This window comes from Herpailurus yagouaroundi, unplaced genomic scaffold (assembly GCF_014898765.1).
Source record: "Herpailurus yagouaroundi ecotype Mexico unplaced genomic scaffold, PumYag 202, whole genome shotgun sequence".
Classification (NCBI taxonomy): domain Eukaryota; kingdom Metazoa; phylum Chordata; class Mammalia; order Carnivora; family Felidae; genus Herpailurus; species Herpailurus yagouaroundi.
This window is the reverse complement of record NW_024412433.1, coordinates 15,627,619-15,643,499: the sequence shown is the minus strand read 5'-3', so window position 1 is coordinate 15,643,499 and position 15,881 is coordinate 15,627,619. Positions and strand designations below refer to the sequence as shown.

Below are 15,881 nucleotides of genomic sequence, written 5' to 3'. Positions count from 1 at the left end.
TCTCACAGTTTTGTGAGTTTGAGCCCTTCACTGGGCTCCAACCTGACAGCACAGAGCCTGCTTGGGATTCTCTCTCTCCCCCTCTCTCTCTGCCTCTTCCCCACTCACGCTGTGTATCTCTCAAAATTAAAATGAAATAAAATCTTAGCTACTCCTAACACCATGGCACCAGAAAGAACAGCATGTGAAACAACACTGTACAGAGTGAGAATATCTACTCACAGTCACTACAGAATTCATGAACTTCCTGCTTCTCTAGAAAAATGGGTTTCAAACTTATTTTTTCAACAGGGACCCTTTGTTCAAATTTTACTTGGAAGTATACAACTACAATGGGTTTGTTGTTTTATGGAAACCCAGAAGACATTAAAAAAAATTTTTTTAATGTTATTTTTGAGAGAGAGAGGGAGACAGCACACAAGGGGGGAAGGGGCAGAGAGAGAAGGAGACACAGAATCCCAAGCAGGCTCCAGGCTCTGAGTTGTCAGTACAGGGCCCGAGCCCAACGTGGGGCTCGAACTTATGAGCTGTGAGATCATGACCTGAGCTGAAGTCAGACGCTTAACTGACTAAACCACCTAGGCGCACCCGAGAAGACATTTTTAAAAGCCACTCCTCTACAACATATTCCCTGGGAAGGGGCAGGCAATGTCTTCACTAGCTGTAAAAATGCCAACTGAAAATAAGTGCCAGTGGTTAGCAACAACACCTTCAAGGCAACAAGACACAAGTACGTCCATGAAATGAATATCCGTGAAGGGGGCCGGAATGAGACCACAGCCTATGCTGATAGGAGAAGGGGTCATCAAAATTGAATTCAAAAGCCAAAAGTAAAGGGATACAACAACAGAGAAAGAAAAAATGAGAATGGTTTTACTAAGAGTTAATTTTAAAATGACTCAAGAGGTTAGCATGAAACTTGATTCTATGATCTTACAGCTGGATAGCACTCAATTCTGCCAAGGAGTTCAGGCAAGTAGAAATTAAAATATAACTTGTAAGTTAGAATTCATTTTATCTTTGAGAAAAGAAAATCCCAAATATCAATGGTTTAAAGAACACAGAAGTTTGTTTTGTATCAAACACAGAATTACGTGCTCCAGGGAAGGAGGCCTTTATTCTGAATGGCCATGTGGACAGCTGACGGCTGCACAGCAGCCCTACCTAGGGATTTATTCAATATGTTTACCTTTTCATTAGCCACCCAGCCACCCACTCTTTTGATCTTCTGGATTGGCCACTCGGAGGGTTGGAATGTAGTTTGCCAGAACACATCATTCCCTAGGAACTCACAGGACGTTGTTCTCAACCAATACGCTGCAGCACACCCATGTGCCAAAACCAGGGTGCCACCAAAATGTAAAACTGTCTTACATGTACTGAGTAGTAAAAGTCACCCTAAAAATCCTCTAAACTTTCAGGATCTGGGCACTTCACGCAAGCTAAAACTGAACTTCTTTCACGTGTCTTTGTATTTGGGCCACGGCGTGTTCTACAGAACAGTGGAGGCCAGGATCTAGTTAGGAAGCAGGAAAAAAAGGAGTATAAGGTGGCAAATAAAGACAAATGGCTGAAGTGAACTCCAAAGAATGCATTCAGTTACAGTCTGCATGCTCAACAAGGGGTGAAAACGAGCTCTTGGGGGCAGAAAGAGAGAGATGAAAAAAATCCTATAAATTACAGGGGTGCCTGGGTGGCTCGGCGGGTTGAGTGTCCGACCTTGGCACAGGTGGTGATCTCCCAGTTCGTGTGTTCGAGCCCATCAGGCTCACGGCTGTCAGCACGGAGCCCACTTCAGATCCTCTGTCCCCCTCTCTCTGCCCCTCCTCTGCTCGCACTCTATCAAAAATAAAACAAACATGAAAAAAAAAAAAAAACTACAATGGTCTGTGGCCCTGCAATGCTGAACCCAAACTGACCATCTTACGCCTCAGTATTCTGTCCCTCCCACTGGGTTGTCCTGGGCGTCACGGGGGCAGCACCAACATGGAAGACAAAGCAGCCGTGAGCAAAGTCAGACGGTGCTACAAAACGGCCGGGACTCTGCCTGCCAGACTCCCTGTCGCTCGTGGAGCCACGCGGACGGGCGGCCTGCACACACACGGGCTGCCATCAGCTGCCTGGAGGACGTGATTGTTCACATCCGTCGCCAGGAGCTTCCGTGCGGCTCAGGCTTCGACGATTAAATAAAAAGTGGCCATTCAGAAAGTCATTCAACACATCACTAATTACATCGTGTGCCAAAAAGAAAAAACAATAACCGGCCAGTTATTTTCTCTCAAGGAAAAGCTAAATTCACTAACAGTTAAGAAATTACTTGCAGTTGTTTGACTTTTGCTGGAAAAAAAAAAATGCTTTAAATGACAAAATGTGATTGGCACATATAATCTGACACATAATTTACACAAGTAAATAAACATTAAAAGTTATTTAGTAGATACAGATTTTTTAATTTAACTTTTTAGTTATTTTTAACCCTGGGTTTTAAAGAGGTTTACACTTCTTTTTATGCACGAAGCATAGCTATACAGAGAGTACATAGTATGTAGTGTATCTGTGGTGTCCATTTTCAGAGAGGGGCAATTAGAGAGAAAAAGTCTAAAACAGGTTTCGTAGGGGGAAACAGAAACACTGTTAGGATATCTGTCAGGTGGGAAATGGAACTGAGTCATTCAAGTGAGATGTGGCGGGAGCACTCCAATTTGCCGAGTACTGAAATGTCAGGTAAGAACCAACCAACATGCACACACACACACACACACACACACACGCACACGCACACACGCAAAGTGAAAGGAACATGAGTGGAGAGAACTTGGCCTGGTACATATGAGAGAGGGAGGCAGAAACACTCACTCAAAACCACAGGGCCAAGTGAACCCCCCGATAACTGTGAAAGCTTCATAAACACCGCGGCCCACGGTACGCTGCGGCTCTCCGCGTGGGGATCACGGCTGCCGCCACATGGGTTTGAGTCTTTTAATCCCTTCCAAGAAGGTAACAAAAATTGTATTTGAAGGCTTTCCTCAAACACGAAAAAGCAGACGAGCAAAGGAACAAGGGCTGTTTTTACACAGAGTGCTAAGGTCAGGAAGCTTAAAAACTTCTAAACCCTTTTCCAAAAGAGAAAACTTGATGTCTTAACAGAGTGATGCCTTTGTTGGTGGCAACTAAATGTGGACACATCATACGGAGCCCCTTCTACTCTGGTCTAGGACACTTGTGTAAGTCAAACCATAAACGTACACCGCTCCTTCAAAGGTTGTCCAACAGATACGCTTCCCACGTATTTGCAAGCTCGTGTTACACTGAAAGCCAGTGTGAAGATCAAGGGAACCTCACAGCTTCACCCGTGTATTTCAGCATCTGAAACCCTTCACAGGTGTCCTGAAAGAGGAAAAGGTCACAACCTACAGGTCAAGTCAATGATCATTAGGTGTCACTGTAACAGAAGGGATCTAAATAACCTCTGTAGCTACATATGGCGCAGGATTAAATGCACATATTACTTACAGTGATTTTTCATCTCACAAAATGAATTCTGAGCAGCATGAAAACTAGAATTGTTCAAAACTATATGTTGTAAAACCTGTCTCTCAGGGATCTTGTCTCAAGTTTAAACTGAGGTCTCCTGAAGAACTGTGAATAAAACCAAACTGAACCAGGTAACAAATAAAAGGGGGAAAAATACACACTAGAGTCAATGCAGCCTAACGCACACAAAGCCTGCCACCTCCTACAAGAAATAATTTTTGCCACTGATTTGCCCACTAACCACATAACTGTCCTAAACACAAAAACACTTGAGATTTTTTTTTTCTTGCTCAGAAGTGGTTTCTGAAAAAGGATAAATGCAGTTTGACATACATAATTTAGTTTGCAACCAACCACGAAGGGGAGAAGCTTGGCAGGGTGGGGGTGGGGGTGGGAGGAGGAGTAGGCATGTATGTGTGTGTGTGTGTGTGTGTGTATATATATATATATATGTATATATATATATATATATCCATGCTGTAACAATCTGATCAAACGCCATTAAAACAGCTGAATCCTTCTGAAACCCTCAAAAGGCTCCACAGTCTGCTGCAAAGTTAAAGGTTCTTTTTCTCCTCCTCCCACTTAACTGACCTTACCCCATCATCACCTCAACGTTCTATTTCACCTTACGTTCCTAAGCGCAAAGGTGCTTGGCAAATGTAAACTCGGTAACACCCTGACTTCTAACTCTGGCTGCAGTCCTTCTGCAGAGACTCCTCAGGCTGCAGAGGGCTGTCGCCTTCATAATAAACAAGGTTATGCTGCAATGTCAACAGAACACTTTGGGGTCAGTGCAGCGATCTGTCAGTCAAGCTTCCAGATTTCTCTCACAGTGGACAGGGCCGCATTTCTCAGAGGGGAATCAAGTTTTGTTCCACTCATCACTACCACCAAACAGCACAGCACAGGAGGAAATCGGTGGTGCTCATTACCAAAGACAGAAGAAACCGGGTGTAACTGCCAATGGGCTGACATTAGCAGGAACCTCTGGTGAAGAGACTTAGCTCAATTATAAACGCAAAGTCACTAGGGATTTTTAATTATTAAAGAGTAAACCATATGCTAGAGTAACAGAAGACAACTCCGTAATCAAGAATGGCAGGAAATGGTAGTTCTTAATCTGTTTCTATTCTTTGACACTCTGAAGACCTTTTCCTTCCAGAAAAAGTTATATGCAAACTAACAATAAATTGGTAACAATGATGTAGCTAAACACACTCCCACTACCAAATTCCAGTGTTTACATAGCTACTTAGAAGATATATACGTATATCTATATGATACATATACAATATACATGTGAAGTTTTAGATGAATACCAGCTTTGCTCCGGACTTTTTTTGACAAACCAGTTAACTTTAAGTGTCGATTTCTTTAACCATAAAAAAAAACGTCATTAATCAAAATAGACTTAGAAATGCCTATGAGAAATGAGAAACTATTATTTATAATGACAGTAATTCTCTTTGGTTTGATGGCTCTTACAGAAAGCACTCAGAAAAAAAGATGTGGCCAATGCTGGTGATAGGGGCAGGAGAAGTAAATACCCTACTTTGTTTTTCTGTACCCCCCAAATAGCCAGTTTAGATATAATGAAACATGCACTGGTCCAGGCCACCCATATGTATAAAGAAGTTGTACCAAAGCTTTTCAAATTTATAAATCTAGGACATTTCATAGACGTCAAAACTTTAAGACATTACAATATTCTACTATGAAAGCCTAAATAAATTTAAAAGGAAACAGAATATTGACTTTGTCCTCATCCTAAATCAAAACCATAGTAACAACTTGGTCTAAAAAAGTGAATGTCAAGACCTACAACCACATCAGAAGGTACAGCTTATGAAGGCATTTTCTAATTAAAAACAAAACACAACAGACATCTTTGCATTACGGAGATTAAGTACTAAGTATTACATATTTTAGCACCAAAAATAACAAAAGGATTTAAATACTATCCTAAGTTTAGAATTATAAAAATCTGACTTTTAAAAAGATCAACACAGATTCGCTTTTTCTATAAATGGTTCCAAGCAACACATACCATGATATTTTCCAAATGCTAAATGCTGTAGCTCCTCCCTTTCAGAAGTGTCTTAAATCAGTCTTCTTCGAATGGCTATGGCCAACACTGAAGTTCAAGTTTTAAGTCAACACCCTCACTACTGTCGTATAGTGTATACTGTGATATGGAATCCACACTATACGACCTTCCAACCATTCTCTACCCCTTACTCTATGCCACCCAATCTCCATGCTGCTGCCAGATTAATCCCTCTCAAGTACAGGTCTAAATCATATCACTTACTTGAAAAGAGAGAGAGAGAGAGACAGAGAGACAGAGAGACAGAGAGAGAGAGAGAGAAGACACTTCAGTATTTTTTCTCCTGATTAGCTAAAATCCCTAGCATTATTCTAGCATTCAGGACTCTCAAATATAGTCCTAAGCTTCTTCCTCACCCTATAGTCAAACCAAACTGCACTAGGCCATGTCTCCCATCGTATTTTGTCTTGGCTCATGTGGCTCATCTTGCTTTCCTATTCCTTCCTTCACAGGCTCATCCAACTTCCCAGAAGCTCAGTAATGCTTTGTTGGATGCCCTCAGGTGCACAGTTTCCCCCTGTGGAAACCTCAAGGCTCCCGTCGGATGTAGTGGCCTGGTGTGAGAGCTGGAATGTAATGCTCTTCCCCCTACAGGTTCCAGGATAGTGGGGCCTGTCCTACTTACCCTTGTCATCTTGAAACCTGCCTCATGACTGGGAACTCAGATTCCTTCGAAAAATAAATGTCTAAGGAGATTACTGAGACCAGAGAAGCATCATATTAAAATGTCGGTTTATGGTTTATAGAAATATCATTAATATAAAAGTGTCCCATCCATAACAGATTATGTTCCAATTCACCATTTCAGTTCTTTGCCATCTTACAAGAAAAGAACATTAGGCCTGATATACATAGCATAATCTGTTTCAGAGAACGGATTTTTATCCATCCAGTTAATTTATTTTTGAAAGGAAGTTTCTGAGTCTTTAGAAGGTAAAGAAGATACCAGCTTTCAGGTTGCTATTAACTTGGTTGACCCTATCTTAAAGAACTCTAGAAGAGCAAACTGGTGAATGCATGAGTAAAGACACTGAGAAGGTGGGCAACTTGGGCCTGTGGAAGGAACACTGGGCGGCAGGAGCCCTGGGTTCTGCACGTGACGTGCAGCCCAGCTCATTCAACTTGTCTACGTCTGGTTCCTTCACTTGAGAAACAAGGGAATTGGATTTGCTGAACTCCAAGATCCAGTTCTAACACTCCACACTTCTAGAGGGATAACACATGACTTCCTGGGTAATTTCTAATGAGAAATGTGGCAGAAAACAGTAACTCCCTGCCATATTTAATCTCTAAATTTTGTGTGAAAAAAAAAAAAAAAGAAAACCAAAGAAGAAAAAAAACTTCACAGATCAACCTAAAAAGGCCCACATGTTTCAGGGTTATTGCATTTTCAAAGAAATCTTCAAGTTAAAAAAAAAATTAAGACAAACCACCCACAAAAAAACAATCTATGAGGACTACGAAAAATAAATCTAAGAAAAACAAAAATATGCCCTCCAAAAGACCTCATATCACTAGTAACTGCTAAGTAACACTTTAAAAAAAAATGAATGTTCTGTTAGACATTTAAGATGCCTAACAGTTAAAAAAAACTGTCAGGCAGGCAGTAGGAAGGAGTGGTATAAAATATTTCCTTTCAAGTTGTTTCTGGATCTCTAGTCTAACAAAATAAACTCAGGTTCCAACTACAGGGAAACGAAATGTAAAAACTTCAGCATCCCCAGCACAGTGAGAAGCCAGCACACCGGGATACGTGCTCCGTCCTGTTAGCCTAACTTAAACCCTCCAACAGATGTCGCTGCACGGGCTTTCATACAGGAGGATTCGTGTTCTTCCTCAGTCAACCTCACGACTTGATTAACGTGAAGCCTCTCAGGATAACTTTCCAGGTTTTTCTTTTGCCTTCAAGGCTTCAGACAGGCGGATTTGAATGTGAATCCTCAGTTTAGGTCCTCTCAGCTTCCAGTTTGGACTTCTGAGTTCAGAAGTGCCACCACGGTGCTGGTGGCTTGACCGTGTCAGTAACTAGGGGCTATCACACTCACCTGGAACAAAAGCACTTTACTAAAAGAGCTCTGCAGGTGTTTTCCTAAGATGCTGGAGGGAAGAGGAAATGTTTTCTAGAAAATACTAACAATTAATTGAAAATTGAACCTCTATTTCCCACCTCCCCACCCCAATCAAATTGAAAAAAACTATCAAAACACAGGACCTGGACTCTTCATTACATTATCGCTAACTCTGGATTCAGCTGATGAGTCTTACCTTCTGATGCCTTGATCACATATCCCCCCTTCTTCTCACCAGGAGGCACATTCAGGAGCTGCATAATTCTGTCAAGTAGCCCATGGATGATCTCAAATCCAGGATTCTTGTTGTAATAAACAGCACAGAGGTGTCTGTAGTTTCTTGCACCTACATCTGAAAAAATAAAAGAATTAGACACAAGGCCATGGTGACCATAACTTAAGAAACTCCTATGGGGCTAAAAAGCATCTTTATGAAACTTAGAGCTAAAGCAAATACTTAGAGTAAATTGGGGGGTGGGGTGGGGAGACCGTAAGTTCAAAGAGTCAAAATTATATTGTTTAAAGCATATACAAGGACACCTGGGTGGCTCAGTCAGTTGAGCGTCCGACTCTTGATTTCGCTCAGGTCATGATCTCACGGTTTGTGAGTTCAAGCTCCACATCAGGCTCTACACTTTCAGTGCAGAGCCTGCTTGGGGTTCTCACTCTCTCCCTCTCTCTCTCTCTCTGCCCCTCCTCCACTTATGCTCTCGCTCTCTCTCAAAATAAATAAATAAATTTAAAAAAGTGTTTAAGAAAGCATATACATTGGTTGGAAAACTATGAAGCGATTGCTTCTCAGCCTTTTGGCTAAGATCAAGTGGAAAACTGAAGCGAAGAAGGGAGTAACTATCACAAAAGTTAGGACAGTGGTTGTTTTAAGTAAAGAGAAATGATAAGATGGGGAAGAGCCTTACAGGACGCTTGAGATACTGGCAATAAATATTCTATTTCTTAGTTTGGATGGTTTATAATCTTTTCAAATCATATGTTACATATATTCTTCACAATTAAAACATGAAAAAAAGCAATATAGGAAGACAAGAACAACACTGATGTAAATGTAAGCCAAAAAACTCTCCATACAGGAAACAGAATGAAGAGAAATATACCTAAATGCCAACAGAGATTCTATCTGGGCAGAGATCATGTTTTCCAAATTTCAGCTATTTTCCAACTGTTCCTTGATTATACATATTATTCTACTTTGAAAATCAGCATTTCCAAAATATTTTAAGAAAGATGTGCAGCAACCCAAATAAACCCTGACAGTGAGTGGATAAACAAAGTATGGTTCATCCATATAGTGGAATACTACTCAGCAATGAAAAGGAACAAACCATTAATAGATGTGACCACCTACATGAATCTCAAGGGCATTCTACTGAATGAAAGAAGCCAGTCTCAAAGGTCTACATACAAGGCCACTTATAGAACATTCTGGAAAAGGCAAAACTATAGCAACTGAGAACAGACAGTGATTGCCTGGGCTTAGATGTGGGGGAAAATGTAACTCCAACGGCACAATGTGGGGGGTTCTAGTGGCAACAGAGCTGTTTTGTGTCTTGTAGTCATGGTTACAAAGATATGAAACTTTATTAAAACTCCTTTTTAAAAAAAGTGCATGGCATATAGAGGTAAACTCAAATTCAACAGTGAGCATTTAACTTGAACAGATACATATTCACTTGTGGCCCTTTAATTCTGAAGGAGACTGCTGCTCTAACACAAACATCGAATGCTGACTTCATTTTGCTATTCAAATTAGGGACAGAGAAAAAATAAAACAATGTCTACCAGGGGGAAACCGAAAAATAATCTACTTTATATTCTCATGGAGTGAGCCAAAGTTCTTCCACAGATTTATTCCCATAGCCACGACTGACAAAATACAAAATGTCTTCTACCTTCCAGATATCCAAATAAAACCTGGGTATTTTAAGACACTATACGACTAAAGTAATATAAAAGTGAGCACATAAATGGGGTGAAAAGGAAAACTCACAACTGGTTACTATGTGCCAGGTACTTATTAGTACCTATCATTCTTCTATAATCTTAATTTTCAAGACAGTCATGTACAGGGGGGTTTATTACCACTATAAAAGGGGACAGGAAAAGTCAGATGGAAAAACAAAGGCTCAGACAGATTTTAACCAAAATGTCAAGCAAACTGGCTGGAGCTAACTGTAATTAATTACATAGCTAATAAGCTATAAACCCAGGATATGACTGGGATGGTCTGGCTCTAAAACACAGCCTCTTTCAGGGTGCATGGGTGGCTCAGTCGATTAAGCATCCGACTTCAGTTCAGGTCATGATCTCGCAGTTTTTGAGTTCAGCCCCACACAGGGCTCTGTGCTGACAGCTCAGAGATTGGAGCCTGCTCCGGATTCTGTGTCTCCTCCTCTCTCTGCCCCTCCCCTGCTCATGCTCTCTGTCTCTCAATAATAAACGTTAAAATTTTTTTTTAAAACACAGGCTCTTTCTAGTAAACACTGCAAATGTTGAAGTCTCTAAAGGATTTAGAGATTTCTTAATCTCTGAAGCACTTAGATGAAAACAAATAACATACAAGCTTAATACCGTCAAAGATGTATGTTCTTAAAATGGTTTTAAGAGGACACGTTTTAGTATTCTCATGTGTTATTTGTCAGAAGTCCTTCAACTGAAGTTTCAAGCCATCAACAATATTGTAACTCATGGAAAGAAAGCGTATTCGAAGTGACACTTCTGACTAAATACAGTGAAGAAATGACCATTCTTGCCATGTAACACTTCTTAGTGCCCACTAGGTTCAAGGCACTCTAGTCTATGTATCCCTGGAGGGAGAAGGTCAAAGCCAGCACAGGGCCTGCACAGACTAAACCCTCAACAATTAATTTCTGAATAAATGAATAAAGCCCAGAAAGGGGACACACACACACACACACACACACACACACACACACACAGAACAGTTAAACGGGGCCAGGCCCAGACAGTGGGCCACATTCTAAGTCCGCACAGGAGCCAGCTGCTGGAGGAAAGGAGTTCTTCACTGTTGTCATTCTCTATCATTTCTATTTGTGAGAATAAAGGAATTTGGTATCTAAAAGCTATAATTGAAGGTGTAAGAATAAAAACTAGTATTAAGACCAGGCAGGCATAAAACCTCACTAAACCAACCACATGCATAAACTAAAATGAGGGGCTTGATTTCTCTGTCAGAACACACACACGCACACATACACCCGCATACTCCCTGAAGGGAAAACAATGCAATGAAACAGAACTAAATTATCCCTTTCATATTACTGACTTGCTCCTGGGTATCTCTGCCATGTGGTACCCATTTCTTAGTGTCACGTGCTTCCACTTTAACCCACAGACATGTATTCCAACTACTTTGTTGTTCCACTTTTGCTGGGAGAGAAGAGCCCAACAGTAATGCCAGTGTTCAGAGAGCTTAGCAACATAACCTGAAGCTTTGTTTTGGTAACCTCGGTGCCTTGGAATACCTCTTTCCTGATCTCCAAACCATGTAAAACTTAACTTTTCTGATAAGAGGAGCAACATCTGCTTTAAAGACTTCGAATTAAGAAAAAGCAGGTCGCGTGATTTTGATGATCAGAAGGATGAGCTTACAGTAAAAATTACATGCCTTAAAATTATATTCTATTCAAGAAAGGTTTCAAGATGTTTGCATAACACACGTACACATACACACACAAATAAGCTATGTATTTTTAGATTCAATTTTGCAATATTTTTAAGAAAAGCCACAGATTTCTAGGGCCTTATACTAAAGCCACTGTAAAAATTAAACTATTTAGATGGTCCCTCCAACTCCCGCCACTGACTGGCCTTTTCCTCCACATCTCCCCAGTGCTACCACTCCCTCTGGACTTGCTTCCTCACATCTTGCTAAGATATTCCCTCTACTGTAGCCAAATTGAATTAAAGGAGGAAATGACCACATATTCAGTTCCACCCATTCCTCCCTGGAGAAACCGCCAGGTAGAGTAAAATTCCGTCTCCTAGTATTTTGCACCGAGGGACCCTCTTACATCACAGGAAGTTCCCTGACTACATGCCGCAAAATAAGAACTATTTAAATTTCATGCCAAAACAAGCGTTTGTTGGAAGTGCCTCAGTTCTTCATAACTCCATTAACAGACCTCTTGTGTTAGGCCATCAAACAATTCTGCTTCTTCAATGGGCCTGCCAAGTATGTCAGCCTAAATTACCAATGCATTTTGCAGACTTCAAAGTACTGCCTGGAGAGGCTGATCTAAACCACCCGAAAGAGGGAATGGCTGGCTACAATTCTAGAAGCTGAAAGAACATGCCAAATGATTTTTTAAAAGGGGAGGAAAAAAAGTGGTACATGATGTCCCCCAGTAAAGAACTATTAGCTACAACTCAAATTATTCAAACAGGCTCCTGCTCAGTGTAGACCGTCTCTCACCACGGTACGAAAAATAAGAAGCAAATTACGGGTGTTAGGTTATTATATATGGACAGACTGTAAAAGGGCAGAGTCTTCAAGGGAACAATTCCGTCTCTATTCTCAGACTCACGTAAGGGCCCAAATACAGATGCTAGGAGAAAGCCTACTGAAAAACCAGAGGTCGACACTGAGCACTGAGATTAACAGTCTGGTCAAGGCAGAAAACAAAATGAAGCACCTTTGTTTTTACCATTCCACCCAATACATTTCTTTAATACTGGTACCCAAGAGACTGTAGTTAATGTGGCAAATTTTGCATATCTCCTGAAGCATGTCAATGTAATATTAAATGATTCACAAGAGCTACAAGAATTATGTGAAGACCTACACCTTAATACCTACCTAACATAAGAAAACAGGAACACTTACACACTGGTGTTAGGGCTGCAAGTTTATAAAAAAAATCTTTTTTTTTTTTTTTAAACGTTTATTTATTTTTGAGACACAGAGAGACAGAGCATGAACAGGGGAGGGGCAGAGAGAGAGGGAGACACAGAATCTGAAACAGGCCCCAGGCTCTGAGCAGTCAGCACAGAGCCCGACGCGGGGCTCGAAATCATGGACCGTGAGATCATGACCTGAGCTGAAGTCGGACATTTAACCGACCGAGCCACCCAGGCGCCCCAAAAAAATCCTTTTTGGAAGACAATTTAAGACAGTAAAAATTTAAGGTGCATACCTATGGACTAATTCTATTTGTACAAATACATATTTGTATAAGGGTACAAGGATACTCATTACAACAGACATGTTAGCAAAAACCTGGTAGCAATCTAAATATTCACCTTAAGTCTGAACAAACTATAATACAGCCACACAATGGAATATCATATAGACATTAAAAAGAATGCAATGGACAGAATGTGTTCATAGGCAAAAGTACATGATAGGAAAAACATAATTCAATTTTTTAAACACTAGAAAGTATTTATATGTATCTATGGCTCTACAGAGAAATGTAAAACACATGGTTGCATATGCACAGGAAATATACAATAAGAGTGTGTGTGTGTGTGTGTGTGTGTATACATTGTAACACCGTATACACACAGACACACATAAAACTGTAAGAGTAGGATTAGGAAGAAGTTGGATATGTGTTTTGTTTTTTATTAAATATGAAAAATAAAATTGCTCTTAATATGTATTTGTGAAAGTTCTTAAAGATACTACAAATTTTAAAAACAGAAACCTTAAGGGGCGCCTGGGTGGCTCAGTTGGTTGAGCATATGACTTCGGCTCAGGTCATGATTTTGTGGTTCACTAGTTCTAGCCCCATGTCGGGCTCTGGGCTGACAGCTTGGAGCCTGGAGCCTTCCGTGGATTCTATGTCTCCCTCTCTCTCTCTGCTTGTACTCTGCCTCTCTCTCTCTCTCTCTCTCTCTCTCTCAAAAAAAAAAAAAAAACAAAAACCCAAACAGAAACCTTAACAGCAATTTTCCTTAAAACTTCTATATTAACACACCAAAGTATGGATTTTTTTTTCTTTTTTTAGATAATGCTGAAAGCCAAAACATAAATGTGAGGAGGAAAAAAAAATCTATGACCTTCTCAATGCATGCAGGAAAAAGTTATAACTGTGGGTTGCCTTTTAGTTAACATAAACCTGGAATAGATTTTTATCTATTAAAAAAATACAATATGCAATGCATGACAGAGCACATTATACTCACATTTGCAGATTTTAACTATGTGGAACCAAACACACTAAAATAACTTTCCATATTAAAAATGATGTTATTTACAGTTAAGATGCCATCATATAGGAGAATGATGCTACTTCAAATACTGTCAATGTCAATGTTCCTTACACCCATATTTTTTGAATTATTAATTGGAAATTCTACATGCCAAAAACATGAAGTAGTAAAATTAAATTAATCCAGACTGATGACATAAGCTTTCTTCAGAAAACCACATTCCACATGTGGATGCTAGATAATCTTCCATTATTTGATGGCTGCAGAATTAATGAACAATTTCTCAGAGCTCAAGTATTTCACAAGCTCATAATGAAAACGCCTTTATTGAGCTCTTTATCAAGCAAAGAGTTATAGAAAAAAACTATAAATATCTGGCCGCCGTATTCAGTAGGTTACAATATAGACAGATCCACGAATGGTACAGAGGAAGCTGGAAAGAACAAACCAAATCATGGAACAGTGAATTAGTTATGTTCTACACAGCCTTGGTGGCCCAAGGAGGAAAAAAGAACAAGAATCTCATATAGTGTGATTAACGCTAAAAGAGATTCTGGATTTCCACATCTAAACAAGTCAGGGTCAGAAGATCATTCTGATTTAGAAAAACTACCAGAAGAGTGCAAAATTTTAGACACCACTTGAACATTCGGGGGAGGGGGTGGGCAGGGGCAGAGAAAACACAGCTCGTACCAGGACTGTAACGATGCTCTGGAGAAAGTAGGAATGGTCTGAGCAAGAAGTGAATGAAGGCTTTGAGCGAGCATGCTTGCTCGGGCAAGCGAGGTCACCGGAGCCCTCCCAGTGTTCAAGGGCCTGTAAACCTGCTCCATCTACCATAATATTAAAACCCCAAAGTCTTCAAGTGCAGTAGCTCAAACTCAAGTGCGTGGCGACGTGATCATCAGGATTCTCCATAGATATGACTGAATCATGCTAAACCTAAGGCACCTTATACCCTTTACGAAGCCAAGCCAAGCCATCTTGCCGAGGCATGGTTTCTTTTAAACTCAGACTCAACCCAGCGATGTGTTCTCTACCGCCACTTCAGTGAGCTTCTAGGCATTTTGGCAGCTTCAGTGACCATCATGAAATAAACTGTGATGGCAGAACTCAATCTGCTTTTAATAAAAAGCCAGAATGTTGGGCTTTGCAAAATCCAATTGCTTTTCTGGGCATAAAGATTAGCCCAAGTTAATTCATAAGTAGGTCCTGGGCTCCTCTAAAGTAATTTACTCTTGGGACGGCTGGGTGGCTGTCGGTTGAGCATCCAACTTTCGATTTCAGCTCAGGTCATGATGCCAGGGTTGTGGGATCAAGCTCCACATCAGGCTCTGTGCTCAGAGTGGGGCCTGCTAGAGATTCTTGCTCTCTCACTGCCCCTCTCCCGTGCCTGCTCTCTCTCTCACTCTAAAAAAATAAAAAAATTAAAAAAATAAATAAATTTACTACTTTGTTAATAGTTTAGTTTATATAGAAGGAACTATGAACAACTAAAATCCGTAACTCACAACAGCCTGATTTGATAGCTTCAGGGTTGCTTCTACCGACTTCTGTAATACAGCTGAAAATTCACCCCACACCAGAGTCTGCATTTAACTTCATTCCAAAGACACATGCCATTCTGCCCAAAAGGGATAAATCCGCTTAGTTGCTTGAGTCATGACTAATTTTTAACAATGGTGCAGCAACTTTGGATCCTACAGCTCAGTAAATGCAGTGGCTGGCTCAGCCTTAAAGAACCAGGATATGTTGGACTCCACACCGAAGTCTTAATATTTGAGAAGTGTGTCTGACTTAGCTGCTCAACAGGAAGCTAGCCTGATAGTCTCACAACACTGACTCACAACACAGTCAGTCAGTGAGTCCACACGAGCAGAAGAAAGTGTCCAATGAGGTCAAGAATGAAAACAGGTGCTGGTAGCCTTTCATTTGCTCTTACAGAAATGTAAGAGTACAATATGCACGAGAGTACA

At 40.6% G+C, this 15,881-nt stretch overlaps 1 protein-coding gene across 1 annotated transcript in view; it reads right to left on the bottom strand.

The window, feature by feature from the left end:
• FARSB (phenylalanyl-tRNA synthetase subunit beta) overlaps positions 1-15,881 on the bottom strand; it is a 70,867-nt gene that overhangs the window by 17,467 nt on the left and 37,519 nt on the right. Inside the window, exon 16 of the mRNA XM_040450350.1 lies at positions 7,910-8,065. Coding sequence (XP_040306284.1) covers positions 7,910-8,065 — 156 coding nt within the window. The remainder of the gene's footprint in view (positions 1-7,909; positions 8,066-15,881) is intronic.